The following is a 16,745-nucleotide window of genomic DNA, read 5'->3' as shown; positions in this document are numbered from 1 at the left end:
TCCTCCAACCCCGGGGTACCTGAGGGCTGAGAGCAGGTGTGGCAGCACTCTCTCCCAGCCCCCCTGGTCCCCTTTCCTGAGGGGTCTGCCCATGAGTACCAGGGCCGTGGTGCAGATGCAGACCCACAGAAGTTGGGATGGGCCTTGTCAGTCATCTAGGAGAAGCGGGTTCCAAGGGCAGGGTGGAGTTTGGTGGAGGAAGAGCACCGTGCCTGGCCCTGCCCAAAGCAACATGCACTTGACCGTAGTGGAGGAGGAAGTCCTCTTGGAAAGCTGCCCTCCTGCACTGTGAGAACAGCAGGCACTGAGAGGCAGCAGAGCAGTGGCTGCTGGTTTGGGAGGAGGTCCGCTGGGTCCAGGCAGGCTGCTCAGACGTGAATTCCTGTAGAAGAGGAGTTCCTGGGTTGGGTCCCCTATGTGGTCCCCCGTATTCTAGATTTGTGGACATAGTTCCATGTTGATAATATATGGACTTGCCCCAGTATATTATGGGACACTAAAATCCAAATCACTAAAGAAAATGAGGTCAACATATCATGTATTAGTTTCCTGCTGCTGCTATAACAAATGATCACAAACTCAGCGGCTTAAAACAATGCACATTTATTATCTTATAGTTCTGTTGCTTAGAGGTCTGACAGGTGTCTCACTCGGCTAAAGTCAAAGTGTCAGCAGGGCTGGTTCCTTTCTGAGGCTTTAGGGGAGACTTTCCAGCTTCCAAAGGCTGCCCACATTTCCTCAGCTTGGGTCCCTCCCTGTCTTCAAAGCCAGCGATGCTGCGTCTCTGACATCCTTCAGTGGTCACGTCTCTCTGTAACATGGCTGGGAAGATTTCTCCACTTTTAAGGATAGTTGTGATTAGACTGGGCACATCCTGATAACCCAGGATAGGCTATCTTCTCACCTAAAGGTCCCTGATTTCATCATGCCTGCAACGTCCCTTTAGCCATAATTGCTAGCTTCCTTGTTTCATTAAGGGATGCAAACTCCCTTTTGCATGTTCCCAGAATAGGTCATGGACATCTTGGGAGGCCATCACTGTGCCTATCACACCCCTGAGAGGGGCACTGAGGGCTGCTGTGACCTGAGGTACAACAGCCTGGCCTATACAGTCAGGGTAACTGGCTCTACCTAGTTCTTGATTCCAGGTTTCCTAAGAGGCTTTTGCTTGTCTTACACTCTGCTAGTGTCAACTCACAGAGAAAGTGTGTCAAGGTAGCTAGGGGGGGAACCTACTGTAGAGCACAGGGAGCTCAGCTCGGTGCTCCATGATGACCCAGATGGGTGGGGTGGGGTGGGGAGGGAGGCCCAAGAAGGAGGAGATAGATGTATACGTATAACTGATTCACTTCACTGTACAGCAGAAACTAACACAACATTGTAAAACAATTTTACTCTAATCAAAAAAAAAGAAAAGAAAAAGTGTGTCAAAGAAGAAATAATACCATGACAGCGATGCATCAGTCATCATTATGAACAGTCCTGGAGACTGGGATATCTGAAGGCTGGCTGATTGACTGACTCCCCAATTCTTTACACAAAGGTTTTGAGATTGAATATATGCAATAAAATAGAAATTAAAAATAAACAACTAAACCAGAATGTACAGAACAGATAAAGAACAACAGGTGGATATGAAGCCAGTTAAGCCCTGAGCTACAGCACCATGCTTTCAGAACTAAACTTTCTGGTAGCCAAAGCAAACAGGAACCTGGTCAGTTACATGATTTTCATTAGTCATGCCATGAAAACACACCTGTTTCTAAGAAAAGCTTTTCCTAGTAGGCCTGAACTCTCAAAGGACGTTCTCATCCAAGTGGCACTAAGGGAAGCAGCAATCTTTTTATAACAAATGGAAAAAGATGCTTCCTAGGATTGTTTTTTGTTTTTTGTTTTTTCAATTTGAGAGGTCCTTTATTAAGGGTTCATTATTCTTTAACCAACAAACATTTTCTTCCAGTTCCAAAATCTGTAATGTTGATAATAACAGGGGAGTCTTTATCCAACAATCATCCTTCAATAGGTATCATAGTAGAGATAATATGGATCAACATTACATGTGTAATCAAGTGAGTGAGGCCTTAAACAAAAGCCCTATGTTCAATAATTATGAGAGTGTTTATAATGGAACTGGAGGATATCCATGCATTGAAACTCTGAATACCTTTGACCAAGACTCAAATCTTATGAAACATCAGAGAACTCAATTTTCAGAGAACCATTATATAAGCAATGAATTTAGAAATGTTCTTCACCAAAGCTCAAATCTTGTTACCCATAAGAGTATCCATATCGGAGAGAAGAATTACACATTTAGTGAATAAGTGGTGGGGCTCTTAACCAGCATTCAAAACTTACTCAGTATCAGGGTAGTCATTCTAGGAAAGAACATTACAAGTGTAATAAATGTGGGAAAGGCTTTAATCAAATATTAAATCTAAATAGACATAGGAAAATCCATACTGTAGGAGAATATTACAAATGTGAAGAATGTGGCAAAGCCTTTACCCAATGCTCAGTTCTTATTCGACATCAGAGAATTCATAATGGGAAGAACCCATACACTTGCAAAGAATGTGGCAAAGCCTTCACCCAGTACTCAACTCTTGCTCAACATCAGATAATTCATACTAGAGAGAAACCATACATATGTAAAGTACATGGTAAAACCTTTACCAACTACTCAACTGTTACTCAACATCTGAGAAATCATACTGGGGAGAAACCATACAAATGTCGAGTATGTGGTAAAGCCTTTACCCATTGCTCAATTCTTACTCAACACCAGATAATTCATAAGCAGAGAAGACTTACAAATGTGGCAAAACCTTTAACCAGAACTGTCACCTCCCTCAACATCAGAGAGTGCATGCAGGAGAGAGACTGTACAAATATAATAAGTGATGAAAGACATTAGTCCTAAATATACACACTTGAAAACACCAAAAAGTTCATACTGGAAAGAAAGTTTAATGATGTAAAAGTTGTAGGAATGTATTTAATAAAAAATCAAATGCAAATAAATATCATATAATTCATAGTAGGTAACATTCAGTCAATAACTGTTTTCTGGTATTAGTCTAAATCAGCATATTATAGAAAATAATCCAAAGTTAAAACACTTTGAAAACTTGTTAGTATGAATCATCAAGGGAATGGATGCTTGGGCAAGTATAATACTAGGATTGTTGAGGGCATAAAACATCAACACACAACTCAGTAAAAGCAATTCTGTGAGGGCCAATATAGCGTGTTCCAAGCAGCAGCTTTCTGGTAACAAACATGATCCAGGTTGTGACTCGATAAGTATTAGAATGAATATATGAACAACACGCACACAAAAAATGGAATAGAACAGGATAGAATATGAAACTGGTGTTTCTTCTGTGTGTGGGCATATAGGCATCTGACCAAGATGTAAAATGTGTTTTTACTGCGGTTTACTGCTAGAGGAATGACAGGATGGCACACGTAACCCTTCAGAGATACAAGAGTCCTTACACACGCTCCTCCTAAGAGCTGGTCGGCAGACAGATTGAGGTTATATCCTCTGAAAAGGGTCTGCAGCACAAATATTGTTTCTTGCACTGGCTTTAGAATAGGATTTAGGGAAATCAGAAACAGGAAGGTGAGGAATAGGGTCAGAGCATCAGAGGAATGCCCAGGGAGCCTGGGAAAACAAGGAAATAGGTGGTAAGGTTGACATCTTCTCTGGAAACAGAGGAGCTGGGGTTCCACCTGGTGGGACAGCCCTCCCACCTGTATGACCTGCATCCGAGTGAACCCAGACCCTTCCTCAGGGGACTGATCAGTAACACCAGTGTAAAGTATACTCAAGGAGATACTGTGCCCAAATCCAGGAGCTGGCAGGTATGGTTCACAGTTCAGAGGGATCGTGAGACAAAAGGGACTATGGTTATTTTCTTTTGGAATATTTAGAAAAATTTTCCTAGAGTAGTAATTTTCTGCTTTACATATTTGTTCTTTTCTTATTTTTATGGCTATAGGACATAACATGAAAATAACAATAATTATATATATGATGCTTCCTTCTGATTATTTCTTTATAAGTTAACAAACTTCTAATTTTAAAGGCTACCAAAAAATAAATTAGTTAAATGGGTTTTTTGGTTTTTGTTTTTGGCTGTGCTGGGTCTTCGTTGCTGCGTGCAGGCTTTCTCTAGTTGCAGCGAGCAGAGTCTACTCTGCTGCGGTGCACAGGCTCTAGGCGCGTGGGCTTCAGTAGTTGTGGCACACAGGCTCAGCAGTTGCAGCTCACGGGCTATAGAGCACAGGCTCAGTAGTTTTGACACACAGGCTTAGTTGCTCTGCGGCATGTGGGATCTTCCTGGACCAGGGCTTGAACCCGTGTCCTTTGCATCGGCAGTGGATTCTTAACCACTGGACTACCAGGGAAGCCCAAATTAGGTAAATGTTTTATGTAATATAGAGTGCTAAAGTGAAGTGGTATATTTTAGGATAGTATATTAGTTTTTAATCTTCAACTATGCTACAATAATGGTTAAAGGTTATCTTCTATAATACTCGTTAGAGAATATTTTTTTTTAAAAATAAATTTATTTATTTGGCTGCATTGGGTCTTCATTGCTGCATGCGGGTTTTCCCTAGTTGCAGTGAGCGGGGGCTTCTCGTTATGGTGGCTTCTCTTGTTGCAGAGCACAGGCTCTAGGTGCACGGGCTCAGTAGCTGTGGCACACAGGCTTAGTTGCTCCACAGCACATGGGATCTTCCCGGACCAGGGCTCGAACCCGTGTCCCCTGCATTGGCAGGCAGATTCTTAACCACTGGACCACTAGGGAAGTCCAAATTAGGTAAATGTTTTATGTAATATATAGAGTGTTATAGTGAAGTGGTATATTTTAGGATAGTATTTTAGTTTTTAATCTTCAATTATTCTACAATAATGGTTAAAGGATATCTTCTATAATACTGGTTAAAGAATATCTTATTTTTTACATGTATATGTATAACTGAATCACTTTGCTGTTCACCTAAAACTAACACATTATTAATCAACTATAGTCCAATATAAAATAAAAATTAAAAAAAGAATATCTGGGGCTTCCCTGGTGGCGCAGTGGTTGGGAGTCCGCCTGCCAATGCAGGGGACGCGGGTTCGTGCCCCGATCCGGGAAGATCCCACGTGCCACGAAGCGGCTGGGCCCGTGAGCCATGGCCACTGAGCCTGCGCGTCCGGAGCCTGTGCTCTGCAACGGGAGAGGCCACAACAGTGAGAGGCCCGCATTCCACAAAAAAAAAAAAAAAAGAAAAAGAATATCTCATTTTTATAAAAAGGTTCCTATTTTACAGAAGATGGGATCTAGGAGGAACTTGAGGGGTCAATCTTATTAGCCCCCCTTGAACCCAGAATGTCAGCAGTGTTAACGGGACTCTTGCCTCTGACCAAATCCCTGACTTTGGTGTACCTTCAAGGCCTTACAGGACCAGGAGATAGTTTGCACTTGAAAGTTAAACATCCAGCTGGCTAGAGCCAGCAGGAAGGCAAAGCTGGGGTCCTGTCTCAGGATGGAGGAGGTCAGGAGGTTCCTGGAACAGCCAACAAGATCAGAATTGTGAAGAAGAACCGAAGGCAAGGGGTCAGAAGGACCACAGGAGGAGTACATGAGAAAGCATGAGAGGAGGTGCAAGCCACCAGATTTAACTCTGGCGGACCTAGTCTTCGTGGCCTAGAGTTCCTTGGAGAATGAGGAGCCTTCTAGAGCACACTTCTGCATTTCAAAACCAAAGAACAAAACTAAAGCCCTTTTTACTTTGGAAAATTCCAAAACACACACAAAAGTAGAGAGAGTGGTATAATGAACCTCCACATACCCATCACTTAACTTCAACAATTATCAACATTTTTCCGGTATTTTTTCATCTGTCTCCAACTTCCCACCCCCCACTCTCACTGTGCCACCTTTTAAACTTCTTGGAGTATTTTAAAGCAAAGTTAGCCATCATGTTAGTTCACTCATAAACACTTCTCAGTATGTATCACTGTCAGACAAGGCTTTAAAAAACACAATGATACCACTATCACATCTATTAAAATTAACAATAAATTCTCAATAGCATCTAACACCCAGACTGTGTTCGGTTTTCTGCTGCTATCTCACAAATATCTCTGTGAAGTGGGTGTGTTCAAGCCAGGACCTACACACCATGTGTTTGCTTGATTTGTCTCAAGTCTCTAATCTCTTGAGTCTAGAACAGCTCTTCCTCTCCTCTCCCTCCCCTTCCTTGTGCCAACTGTTTATGGATTAGAATTTCTCACGTTCTGGATTTTTATCATGGTCAACTTAATATGGTTCTTTATCCTGTCAGCTGGTCGTGTGGTCTAGAAGCTTGCTTTCAGAACAGGTGGTTCAGGTGAGAACACATCACGCACAGTGCCCCGTTCCCTCCTGCATCCCATCAGGGGCATGTCTCACCTTTTATGTGGTTGAGGCAGACCAGGGGGCTCTGGCGTTGGTCATTAACAGGTTCCTATGAGCCTTGAACTTACAGGTTTTGGCACCCATTGTAATTGCCTGGATTCCTTATTTTATTCAGGGATGCAAAATGTAATTTCCTGCAGGTGTGTCTTCTCTTGCTTTTTTTTTTTTTTTTTTTTTTTTAAAGTGAAATTGCGGTATTTATTTATTTTTTGCAGTACGCGGGCCTCTCACTGTCATGGCCTCTCCCGTTGCGGAGCACAGGCTCCGGACGCACAGGCTCAGCGGCCACGGCTCACGGGCCCAGCCGCTCCGCGGCACGTGGGATCTTCCCGGACCGGGGCACGAACCCGTGTCCCCTGCATCGGCAGGCGGACTCTCAACCACTGCGCCACCAGGGAAGCCCTTCTCTTGCTTTTAATAGCTTACATTCTTCCATGAAGACCTCTCCCTCATCAATTATTTCGTTTCTCTGAGATACGGTTTGTGCTAGAAAGTCTGCAGCACATGTTAAAAGCGACACAGTGTGTCTGAGCGCTTCCGTTTGTGTCCTTTTCCTCACTCCAGCTTCCCACCAGGGGAAGATCAAGGTCCACTCCCATCCTTTTTATGCCTGAAGCACTGAAGCTGGTGACGGAGCCAGAGCTTACCACATGCCCTCCTCTCATCCGCCCACTAACAGTCCGGTCACCGTCCTCTGTGCTTCTCCCACCAGGACGCCATCGGTTCCTCCTCTGATCTCCTCTCTCGGATGCTTATCCCTGTATATCTCTTTTTAAAAAATGTTCCCGGGCTTCCGTGGTGGCGCAGTGGTTGAGAATCCGCCTGCCGATGCAGGAGACACGGGTTCGTGCCCCGGTCCGGGAAGATCCCACATGCCGCGGAGCAACTAAGCCCGTGAGCCATGGCCGCTGAGCCTGTGCGTCCGGAGCCTGTGCTCCGCAACGGGAGAGGCCACAACAGTGAGAGGCCCGCGTACCGCAAAAAAAAAAATTAGTCCTCGTACATAATTACCTATGTATTGCATCTACTTTTCTAGATTCCTTGAAAGCAGGACTCATTTTTTTAAAATAAATTTACTTTATTTTTGGCTGTGTTGGGTCTTCTTTGCTGCGCATGGGCTTTCTCTAGTTGTGACGAGTGGGGGCTACTCTTCATTGTGATGGCTTCTCTTGTTGCGGAGCACAGGCTCTAGGCGCGTGGGCTTCAGTAGTTGTGGCTCATGGGCTCTAGAGCGCAGGCTCAGCAGTTGTGACGCACGGGCTTAGTTGCTCCGCAGCATGTGGGATCTTCCCGGACCAGGTCTCGAACCCGTGTCCCCTGCATTGGCAGGCGGATTCCCAACCACTGCGCCACCAGGGAAGCCCAGGGCTCATGCTTGATTTATCTATCTTCATAGCAACTAGCCCTGCTTAACCTTTTGTGGGAAGTCAACAATTACTTATTTAATGAAAAAAATGAACAAATTAGAAAAGAAGAAACCTTTAAGCCCTCACCACGTTGGACTTTTTTTTCTCTCTTAAAGATGAATGGGTATGTAATGAATTTAGTACAGAATGCCGATTTTAATTAATTTATCATGAATTATTAATTAATTTTAATTAATTAATTATTTATTTTGCCAGACTGCTCAGCTTGCAGGATCTTAGTTCCCCGACCAGGGACTGAACCCGAATCCTTGACAGTGAAAGCACTGAGTCCCAACCACTGGTCTGCCAGGGAATTCCCTGATTTTTAATAATTTAGAAATATGATGATAGACTTCTCTAGTTATTGAAAAATAAATTATGTTAACCTCTTTTTAATTAAGGTGGGATCCAAATGGGCTGTAACTTTCTAGATACCAAGATAGTTTTATGTTCTTCCCACGTATTTTTCCTGTTTTATCTGCCTTTATCTTAAATTTTCCAGCTTTATTGAGATATAATTGATATAACACTGTATAAGTTTAAGGTATACAACATGTTGATTTGATACACTTATATACTGCAAAATGATTACCACTATAGCTTAGCTAACACCTCCATCCCCTCACATAATTACCATTTTCTTTGTGATGCCTTTATCTTAAGATGCCATCTAAAGTATGAGTGCCATTTTCCAAAGCACATCCCTTAATCATGATTGCTGTAGACACCTGCTGCTATAAGAATAGTGGTAGCATATACAACAATATAAATGTGCACCATCCACTATGAAAAACTGCCCATATTTGAAAATTTCTGCATTTTGAAAGAAAAAAGAAATCTGATTAAACAGAAATCAGGTGGGACAATATTTAAAATTTCAAAACCTGAAAATGTAAACTTCAATTGTATATTTTTGTGGGTGAATAATGCTGCTACTATGCCAGTGTGTGACCATTTCAATGAGCAAAATTTTTGAAGGTTGATAATTTCCTGAACTTGTTAATAAAATGGTGTTGTATATAAAAATGCTGGCAAAGCAACAAATGGTGTTTCTTACCAAGAAATCAAGCTCTTCGTTCAGGTTGTGGTACTGACCCAGTTTGGCTCCCAGTAAGACGGGTACCTCTCCAACGTTCTTGGCTTCATTTGAATCAAAGTCTGTAACCTGAGAGAAACATATTTGTACTCACTTCCAATATGTTCACACTCCTTGGAACATTTGACAACGAATATGTCATTAGTTTAACCATCAGAGAGATCTCCAGTGGTTTCAATAACAGATGTGTAGAACTTGGAGTCAGAATGATTTCAATGTTAAGTATCTAAAGTTGTATTTCTGTATGTTAAAAGACAGTACATAGTGAATGTTTAACTCACCTCAGTAACCTGATCTTGAAATAATTTTTCATTAGCAATTAACTCTCTGAAAGCTGTGATTCTGTCTTTATGTTTCAGTAGCTAAGGAAAAAAGCATTTTTTATTTCAGAGAAGGAGAGGAAATAAAGCTACATTCCATAACATTTATAATAAAGTCACCAAACCATGCACAGTCCAATCCCTGGTCTCCAAAGGTGTCTTGTTTTTAAAGCTCTTGTGTAGCAGAGAGCTCACACAGCAGGCCTAAGACTGCTGTCCTTAGAAAGGCCTGCTCGCCAGACTGCCCTCTGACTGGCATCTAGGAACTTGGATCGTGGGAGGCTTTCTATCATTTCCTGATATGAAGGCTCACTGTGCCTAACCTATTTGTACAAAGAACATTCATGCTGAATCCCCCTTTCCTTCGGGAGGGTCTGGAATTTTGGTACATGGCAGGCAGAGGGCACCTACCCAACCAGCCTCCAATCAAAACCCTGGACACTCAGCCTCCAATAAGCATCCGCGGGAACATTTCACGCATGCTGCACAGGTCACTGCTGGCAAAAGGAAGTGCACCCTGTGTGACTCACTGGGAAAGGACTCTTGGAAGCTTGGATCTGTTTTCCTCTGGACTTGGCCCTACGTGCTTTTTCCCTTTACTGATTTTGCTCTGTACCCTCTCATGGTAATAATACATCATAGCTGTGAGAACAACTATGTGCTGAGTCCTGTGAGTCCAGTAAATCATTAAACCGGAGCGTGGGCTTGGCATCTCCAGAGAGCTTATCCTAATATTCAATTGTTTTCACAGCCAGGCTATTAAAATTCTTCTTTAAAGAAAAAAAATTAGCCAACTTTTTCTAGATGCAATTTATAGTCATTTCTTCTTTATTTGTTTGTTCCATGTAATAACAATAAATCATAACATTCAATATTCTAACTCCTCCAAATATTAGTGAGGGCCGCACAGAATATTTTTTTTTTACTATGAACACTTTCCAAAGAAGAGGAAAAACTTTAATGAACGCCCATGTAACTATTATCCAGTTTCAACTACTAATAGTTAACGGTCAGCCTTGTATCGTTAATACCCCAGCCACTTCCTCCTCCCTGCAGCTCCCTTCACTGAATCAAGTTACACACATCATATTATTTCATCTGGCAGTATTACAGGAATGACACAGAAATTTACCAAGAGAACATAAATATCTGAAATGGTATTTCTGTAACATCCTGCTCGAATCCTCAAATGGGCTTATTTCTGAAGACTGGTTTAAGAAGTGGAGGCCAGTAGTTTCTCTGCATGTCTGTCTATTCCTTAGTCCTTTTCTCTAGAGGTTAGCTAAGAGACAAAGAGATTGCGCAGAATACCTGCAACAAATTTTCTATCCACCTCAGTTCAGAGAAGTCATTTCCTGATAATGTAGCACTGAAATTGAATGCCAGATTTAAATACGTTTTTATTCCTTTAGCCAGATAAATTAGTCACTTCTGTATTCCTTTCAGATTAAAAGCACACATGTTCACGTCCTGTTATCAGTTTCTCTATATAACTGACTCTCTTCATTCCCTCTCTCCATCTCTGTACCACTGCACCAAGAAAAGAATGATTGAAGAAATTCCAAGAGCCTCTTCCCTTACCCTTGTCCCACTTGAGAAATAAAGTTTGTTTTCAATGTATTCACTATGCCAAGTGATAAAGTTTATAATCACTATAGAAATGTCAAAATACTCTCTTCTTCAGGAATCAGTAGTACCATACAAAAGTGAAAAAATAATCATACCAGTTTTTTGGTAGATGAATGAGATTTTCTAATACATACTTATGTTATAAAACAAGTCAAATGTTGAACAATGTATCTCCTTAGTGAGGGCCAAAGTAAAGCTAATCTTGTCCCCCCAAAATAATTCTTTAAAAAAATCCAAAATTTTAGGAGCCTCTTTATACTTTTACATGACCTTTTTCTTTGTCTTTTTTTCACAAAAAATGATAACAATTTTTAGAATGAAGAATACATACAGTACCTCTTTATCTAACTTTTTCTTTTTAAGATGAAAACTCTTCAATTTTTGTAGCATGATATCACTAACTTTCTCATTCTCTTTGAAATGTTCAGCATCGGGATTGGTGATGTCCTAAGGGTAACGTTTTGAGAAGCTATATTAAAAAGTTATCAGTAAAGCTAAAAGGAGGAAGGAAAGAACACAAATGAAATAAATCTCCCTTCCAAAATAAGTGGCTAAACAAAAGGAGATAAAATCATATTGAACTCAATTCTTCAATTACTCATCATAAGCCATCTAATAAAGGGTTAATGTGGAAAGAATTCATATAGATTCACACTTGTATATAAATTGTTATTGGGACAAATTAGTATAATCACTGGGAAGTTAATAACTACACATGCTTATATACTTATACATACATCTGCTCTTAGCCTAGTCAGTTTACAAATCCAAATTTTAGACAAATTGTTATACCTGACACAAGAACAATCAGACATCCTCAACAATACTGAAACTCTAGATATTCCAGTGGCACCCACATTCCACAAGAATGAAGACACTTGTACCAATATAACCTAAGGGTCAAAAGTGCATGCATTACACTCAGACTACTTGGGTTTGTATCTGAGTTCTGTCACTTAACCATCTGAGTTCTGTCACTTAACCACTTGACTTTGGACAAGAAACTCAATAATTCTAAGCCTGTTTGTTTTTCCGTGTTAAAAAAAAAGTCTGATAATGTAAAAAATGGTTTAAGAATTGAATGAGATAACCCATGAAAAGCAGGGTCAACTTAAATGCCTCCAAGGACAGGTTGGGAAGTCAGCAAATATTTGTTGAGTGCCTGTTAAGGGCTTACCCTGCATTAGGCGGAGGGCATCTGACATATCGAGTCTCTGATCTTGAAGGCTTAAGCAAAGAGATATTTGTTTGGCCTGGGATGAGATCTAGTAAGAAGAGGGCTGATGACTCACTCCTTGACTGGGAGGTCTTGTAGAGAAGAAGCAGCCAGCAAATAAGACTGAGAAAGAACAGCAGCCTCCAGTGAGACAGGAGAAAGCCAAGCAAATATGGTAAGAAAGCAGACGTCTGAAGGGGCAAGGTGGAGTGGCAAAGGTTACAGCAAAGAAGAGTTTGTGCCATATTCAAATTCAACCATTAAAGACAAAACTTCAGGTGGACACGGTCTATGGGCCACCACTTTGTGATCACTGCTAAAAATGCTTAGCTTGGTTTCCAGCATTCAATAAATGGTAGTGTGCAACAAATTTTAGCTAAAAGGAAGTAGGAATAAAGGTTGTGCTGGATCAGGAACATCGCAAACTCATGTCCCCAAAGTTTGGCTCAGAGGAGTGCACTGAAGCTCAAAGAAATGTACAATGATCAGAGGGAAGAGGAAGAAAGAGAGCTCACTAACTGAGCAGCTATCAAGTGTCACGCCTTTAAAATGTTCTCTCATTAAAATGTGGTGTTTGTAACCTCCCAGGGCAGCAGCAAATATCATTTCAGCTAAGGCTGAGAAAGGAAAATTTACTTGGCCAGGTCACACCAACAGTGAGGTGGTGAAGCCATGCCTTGAACTCACCAGACACTAACTTCATTTTTCATTCTACTAATTAACGTACACAGCTCTGCACTGCCCATCCCCTGCCCCAAAGCTGTATTTTTAGATCGGGTAAACAGCTCATTTGTGTGAACAATCTGTCATCACAGGCTGCCCTGAAGCACAAGACTATTACTCTGAGGGAGTTTTCCAGAAATGTGGAAAGCACTGAGGGAAGGGTTTTGCCTGAAGTTTTTATTTTTTTAATCTTATTACATTATCTTACTATAGATTTGTGGGAATTAGGTGTTGAAGAAAGAAAGCAGCAGTGGGAAGAAGGGCGGGCTGATTGGTTGGTTTAAGGATCTGTATTTTTACTTCCATTTTTTTTCTTTCACAACTTAATTGTCCAACCTTGATATTTCTTCTCCCAGTAAAAAATATGATTTTTTATAATTACCTGGCACATGAGAAGTTGTACCATCAGAGCCAGAAGATTGCGAATTTTGGAGGTCAGCTGCGAAGTTCTTTTCGTGTCTGGGGGATTCGGGCTCTCTCCTTCACAAGGTGAGTGATTCAGGAACAAATTAGAATGTATCATCTTTGCATCCTACATGTACACAATTCAGACTTGTCACAATAAAGACAAAGAATCTGGATTACTTTTTAGGTAAAATGCTGAATAAAATACCACTCTTAAAGACTCAAAAGAGCAGTGGTTCTCAAACTTTTTGATTCTCAGGATGCCTTCATACTCTAAAAAATTATTGAGGATCCCAAAAACTTTTTACTAGGTTATATCTATCAATATTTATTGTACTAGAAATTACAATATTTATATTTATCAGTTATATCAATATTTATTGTATTGAAATTACAACTGAGAACATTCAAAAATATTTGTTTACTAATTCAAATAACAATAAATCTATTATGTGTCAATGTAACAATTTAATACAAAGTTAGCACATTTTCCAAAATGAAAAATTAGTGAAAAGAGTGGCAGTGTTTACACTTTTTGCAAATACTTTTAATGCTGGCTTAATAGAAGATAGCTGGATTCTCCTATGTGCTTCCCACATTCCATCAGCCGTGAAAAGCAATGACACCATCACATGTCACATAGCTTCTGGAAAACTCCACTGTGCACTTGTGAAAGAATGAGTGAAAAAGGCAATAATGTCTTCGTATTTATTACCATGAAAATGCTTTTGACCTCAAAGATACTCCCGGAACACACTTTGGGAAAATGGACCTAAAGGTAATGAAAAGCAAAACTAAAAGCAGAGTAAAGAAATTGATTAGTCAAGATAGAACAACGAACTTCATTGCTTTTTAAAGAAAAAAGCTCAAGAAAAAAATTGTATACTGGATAAACTTCTGCACATTTACACTAATTTACTCAGTGTTTGCTAATTCAAAACTTGCCATGATTGGCTAACAGCTAAACGTAAGGTCATCTTTGTTTAGGTTAGTGGTTCTCAAAGTGTGATCCCTGGACCAGAAGCATCGGTGAGATCCAGGATCTTCTTAGAAATGCACATTCTCAGGCCCCGCTGCATACCTACTGAATCAGAAAATCTGGGTGGGCCCCAGCAATTTGCATTTTCACAGCTGATGCTGATGAATGCTAAAGTTTGAGAACCACACTGGCTTACATAGTCCTTCCTTCTTATTGGAGAAAAGATCACAGAGAGAATTTTTTAATAAGAGAACAATATTTTTCTGAGTCATTAAAAATAATAGAATTATTTACTTGCAAGCAATACTTATATTGATTACAGATTCATGAAAGAGAGTCCTCTAAGGACATCTTCAAACAACAGATCAGCTCAGCTTAAGTTATTACGACAAATATAAAAATAAACTTATACATTTTTCTAGTTTAGATAAGCCTTCTAAGTAGTCAGAGTTAATAAGATTGTACACTATAAATACTTTAAGGCAGGCCTACAAAACTCAAAATAGAACAGATATGCTCTGGCTTGTGAAGATTATCACTACGAGGACATGCTTCCAGGTTGTCTGCCAAAAACGCCATTTGAACTCTGCAAATACAAAATTACAGCCTTGCCAAATACATTGATATGAGGCTCTCATGTTGTTTTTAATGAATGTTAAGTAGGTATATTATGATGATTATTTTGCAATATATACAATTATCAAATCTTTACGTTGTATACCTGAGACTAATATAATGTTATGTCAACTACATCTCAATAAAAATGTTTATAACTTTACAAAATTACTATGTGATACAATATAGGTTTGTTTTACCTTGTAAACCAAATATGCAATTGTATTACTTAGTTTGTTGAATAGGTAGAATAGGTAGATGTGGTATGAAAAGATTGAGATCCCCACTTAGAAAATATTTTCTCAAAGGATGCTCCGGATGATTGGTCATAGGAACCCACAAAATTCCCACATTAATTTTCACCACTACCAAAATAATCACAAGAGGCCAGGAATGGCTGTTCTTTAATGTGAGTACCCAAGAACCAAAGAAACTTCTCCAAACCTGTGGTGCATTTTCCTTTCTCTCTTTTTTGTTAATGACTCTCTCTGCCAACAAATTTGTGTATGGGCCATGCCCAAATATGCATCAGAAGACTACTAGAAACTCCTGAAATTCTGCACTAGAGACTCTGAATTTGTGATAATACCTTTGCCATCTCTGACTCTATTCCTTCCTCTAAGTTCTCCTTGAGTTGAGCTATCTCACATTTAGGGACATAATTTTGCTCCTCACTCCTTGCAACCTGATGCTGAAGTTTTGAGTTTTCATTTTTTACTTTGTTGATCTGCTGCTGGAGTTCTGTATTCTTAGCCTTTTCATTGTCGGATATGAACTGCAAATTTTGAACTTGAGCGACCAATTTCTCAAGTCTAGATTTCAGTTTCTGTCTTTCACCCAGGTTTTCCTTTTCACGTTTCTGAAATTCCTCCTGTAAAGACAGGAACTCTTGTTCTCGGGTCTCTTTTTCCTTTTTCAACAAGTTCAGAGCAGAAGTGGTGGCCTTTTCCAATTCACCTTTGAGTTGTTGCAGCCTCTCTACCTCTTCTTCTTTCTTGCTTAAGGCTCTGTCCATCTCCATGCACTGACTTGCAGCTTGATTTTTTTGTTGCATTTCAGTCATGTACCTTTCCTGTAGACTAACATAACTGCCCTTGATCTTCTTAAACTCTAGCTGTAAGGTTTCCTTTTCATTCCTGGATTCCTGAAGATGTTTTTGGGTGTTAACTAAAATCTCATGCAAATCCTGCAATGTCTTCTGTGTATCATTCTTCTCTAGCATTACTCTGTATTTGTCTTCAATTAATTCTTCAACATTCTCCTTTAGCTTATTGATGATGTCCACGAACACCTGCTGTTTAGTTGTCTTCACCTGCAGTTCTTCAACCTTCTTCTCTAAATACATGTTACTACACTGTAGGTCTTGGATCAGAGTTTGCTGTTCTTTGTTAGTGTATTTTAATTTTTGTAGGACTTCGTTTAAAGCCATGTCCTCTTCCAGAGGTTGTGAGCTTTCCAAGCTCTGCTCTCTGTCGGGTGTCATGCAGTCCTCCCGAGATGCTCCACCACTCCAAGAAATGCCTATCGGAGACCAAGTTGAGACAATCTCTGGACTCTCTCTCCCCTCCACTGCGACTTCCTTTCGTTGCCTGACTGACATCTCAGGAATATCTGTAGAATTCTGTATTCCTTTTGAAGAACCTGCAATCTGTAAATTATAGTAAATAAAATAAGTATGAAAGAGTAGAAAGATCATGAGCTTTGAGGTCTGGCCTTGAATCCAAGATCCCTAGTTTGGTATTCTCTCTTCTGAAATAACAATGACAACATCTACTTCCAATACTGATGCCTAATTAACAAAAATACTTAAGTATTAATTGCTGAATGTATGTACAGCACCTAATAGCACAGCAGAGCACAAACAGTAGGTATATGATAGAGATATGTATTACACT

The 16,745-nt window shown here is 40.2% G+C and overlaps 1 protein-coding gene across 3 annotated transcripts in view; it reads right to left on the bottom strand.

The window, feature by feature from the left end:
- The window catches only part of CAGE1 (cancer antigen 1), a 58,036-nt gene that overhangs the window by 22,115 nt on the left and 19,176 nt on the right, over nt 1–16,745 (bottom strand). For 2 of the 3 annotated variants that reach the window (XM_067006788.1, XM_067006787.1), the window contains exons 2-6: nt 15,440–16,498; nt 13,234–13,383; nt 11,249–11,359; nt 9,245–9,325; nt 8,925–9,032 (exon numbers count right to left, since the gene is read on the bottom strand). In XM_067006788.1, coding sequence (XP_066862889.1) covers nt 8,925–9,032; nt 9,245–9,325; nt 11,249–11,359; nt 13,234–13,383; nt 15,440–16,498 — 1,509 coding nt within the window. The remainder of the gene's footprint in view (nt 1–8,924; nt 9,033–9,244; nt 9,326–11,248; nt 11,360–13,233; nt 13,384–15,439; nt 16,499–16,745) is intronic. The other variant, XR_010835182.1, reaches the window with a different exon arrangement.

This window comes from Kogia breviceps, chromosome 10, assembly GCF_026419965.1.
Source record: "Kogia breviceps isolate mKogBre1 chromosome 10, mKogBre1 haplotype 1, whole genome shotgun sequence".
Classification (NCBI taxonomy): Eukaryota; Metazoa; Chordata; class Mammalia; order Artiodactyla; family Physeteridae; genus Kogia; species Kogia breviceps.
This window is presented reverse-complemented; position numbering and strand designations above follow the sequence as displayed.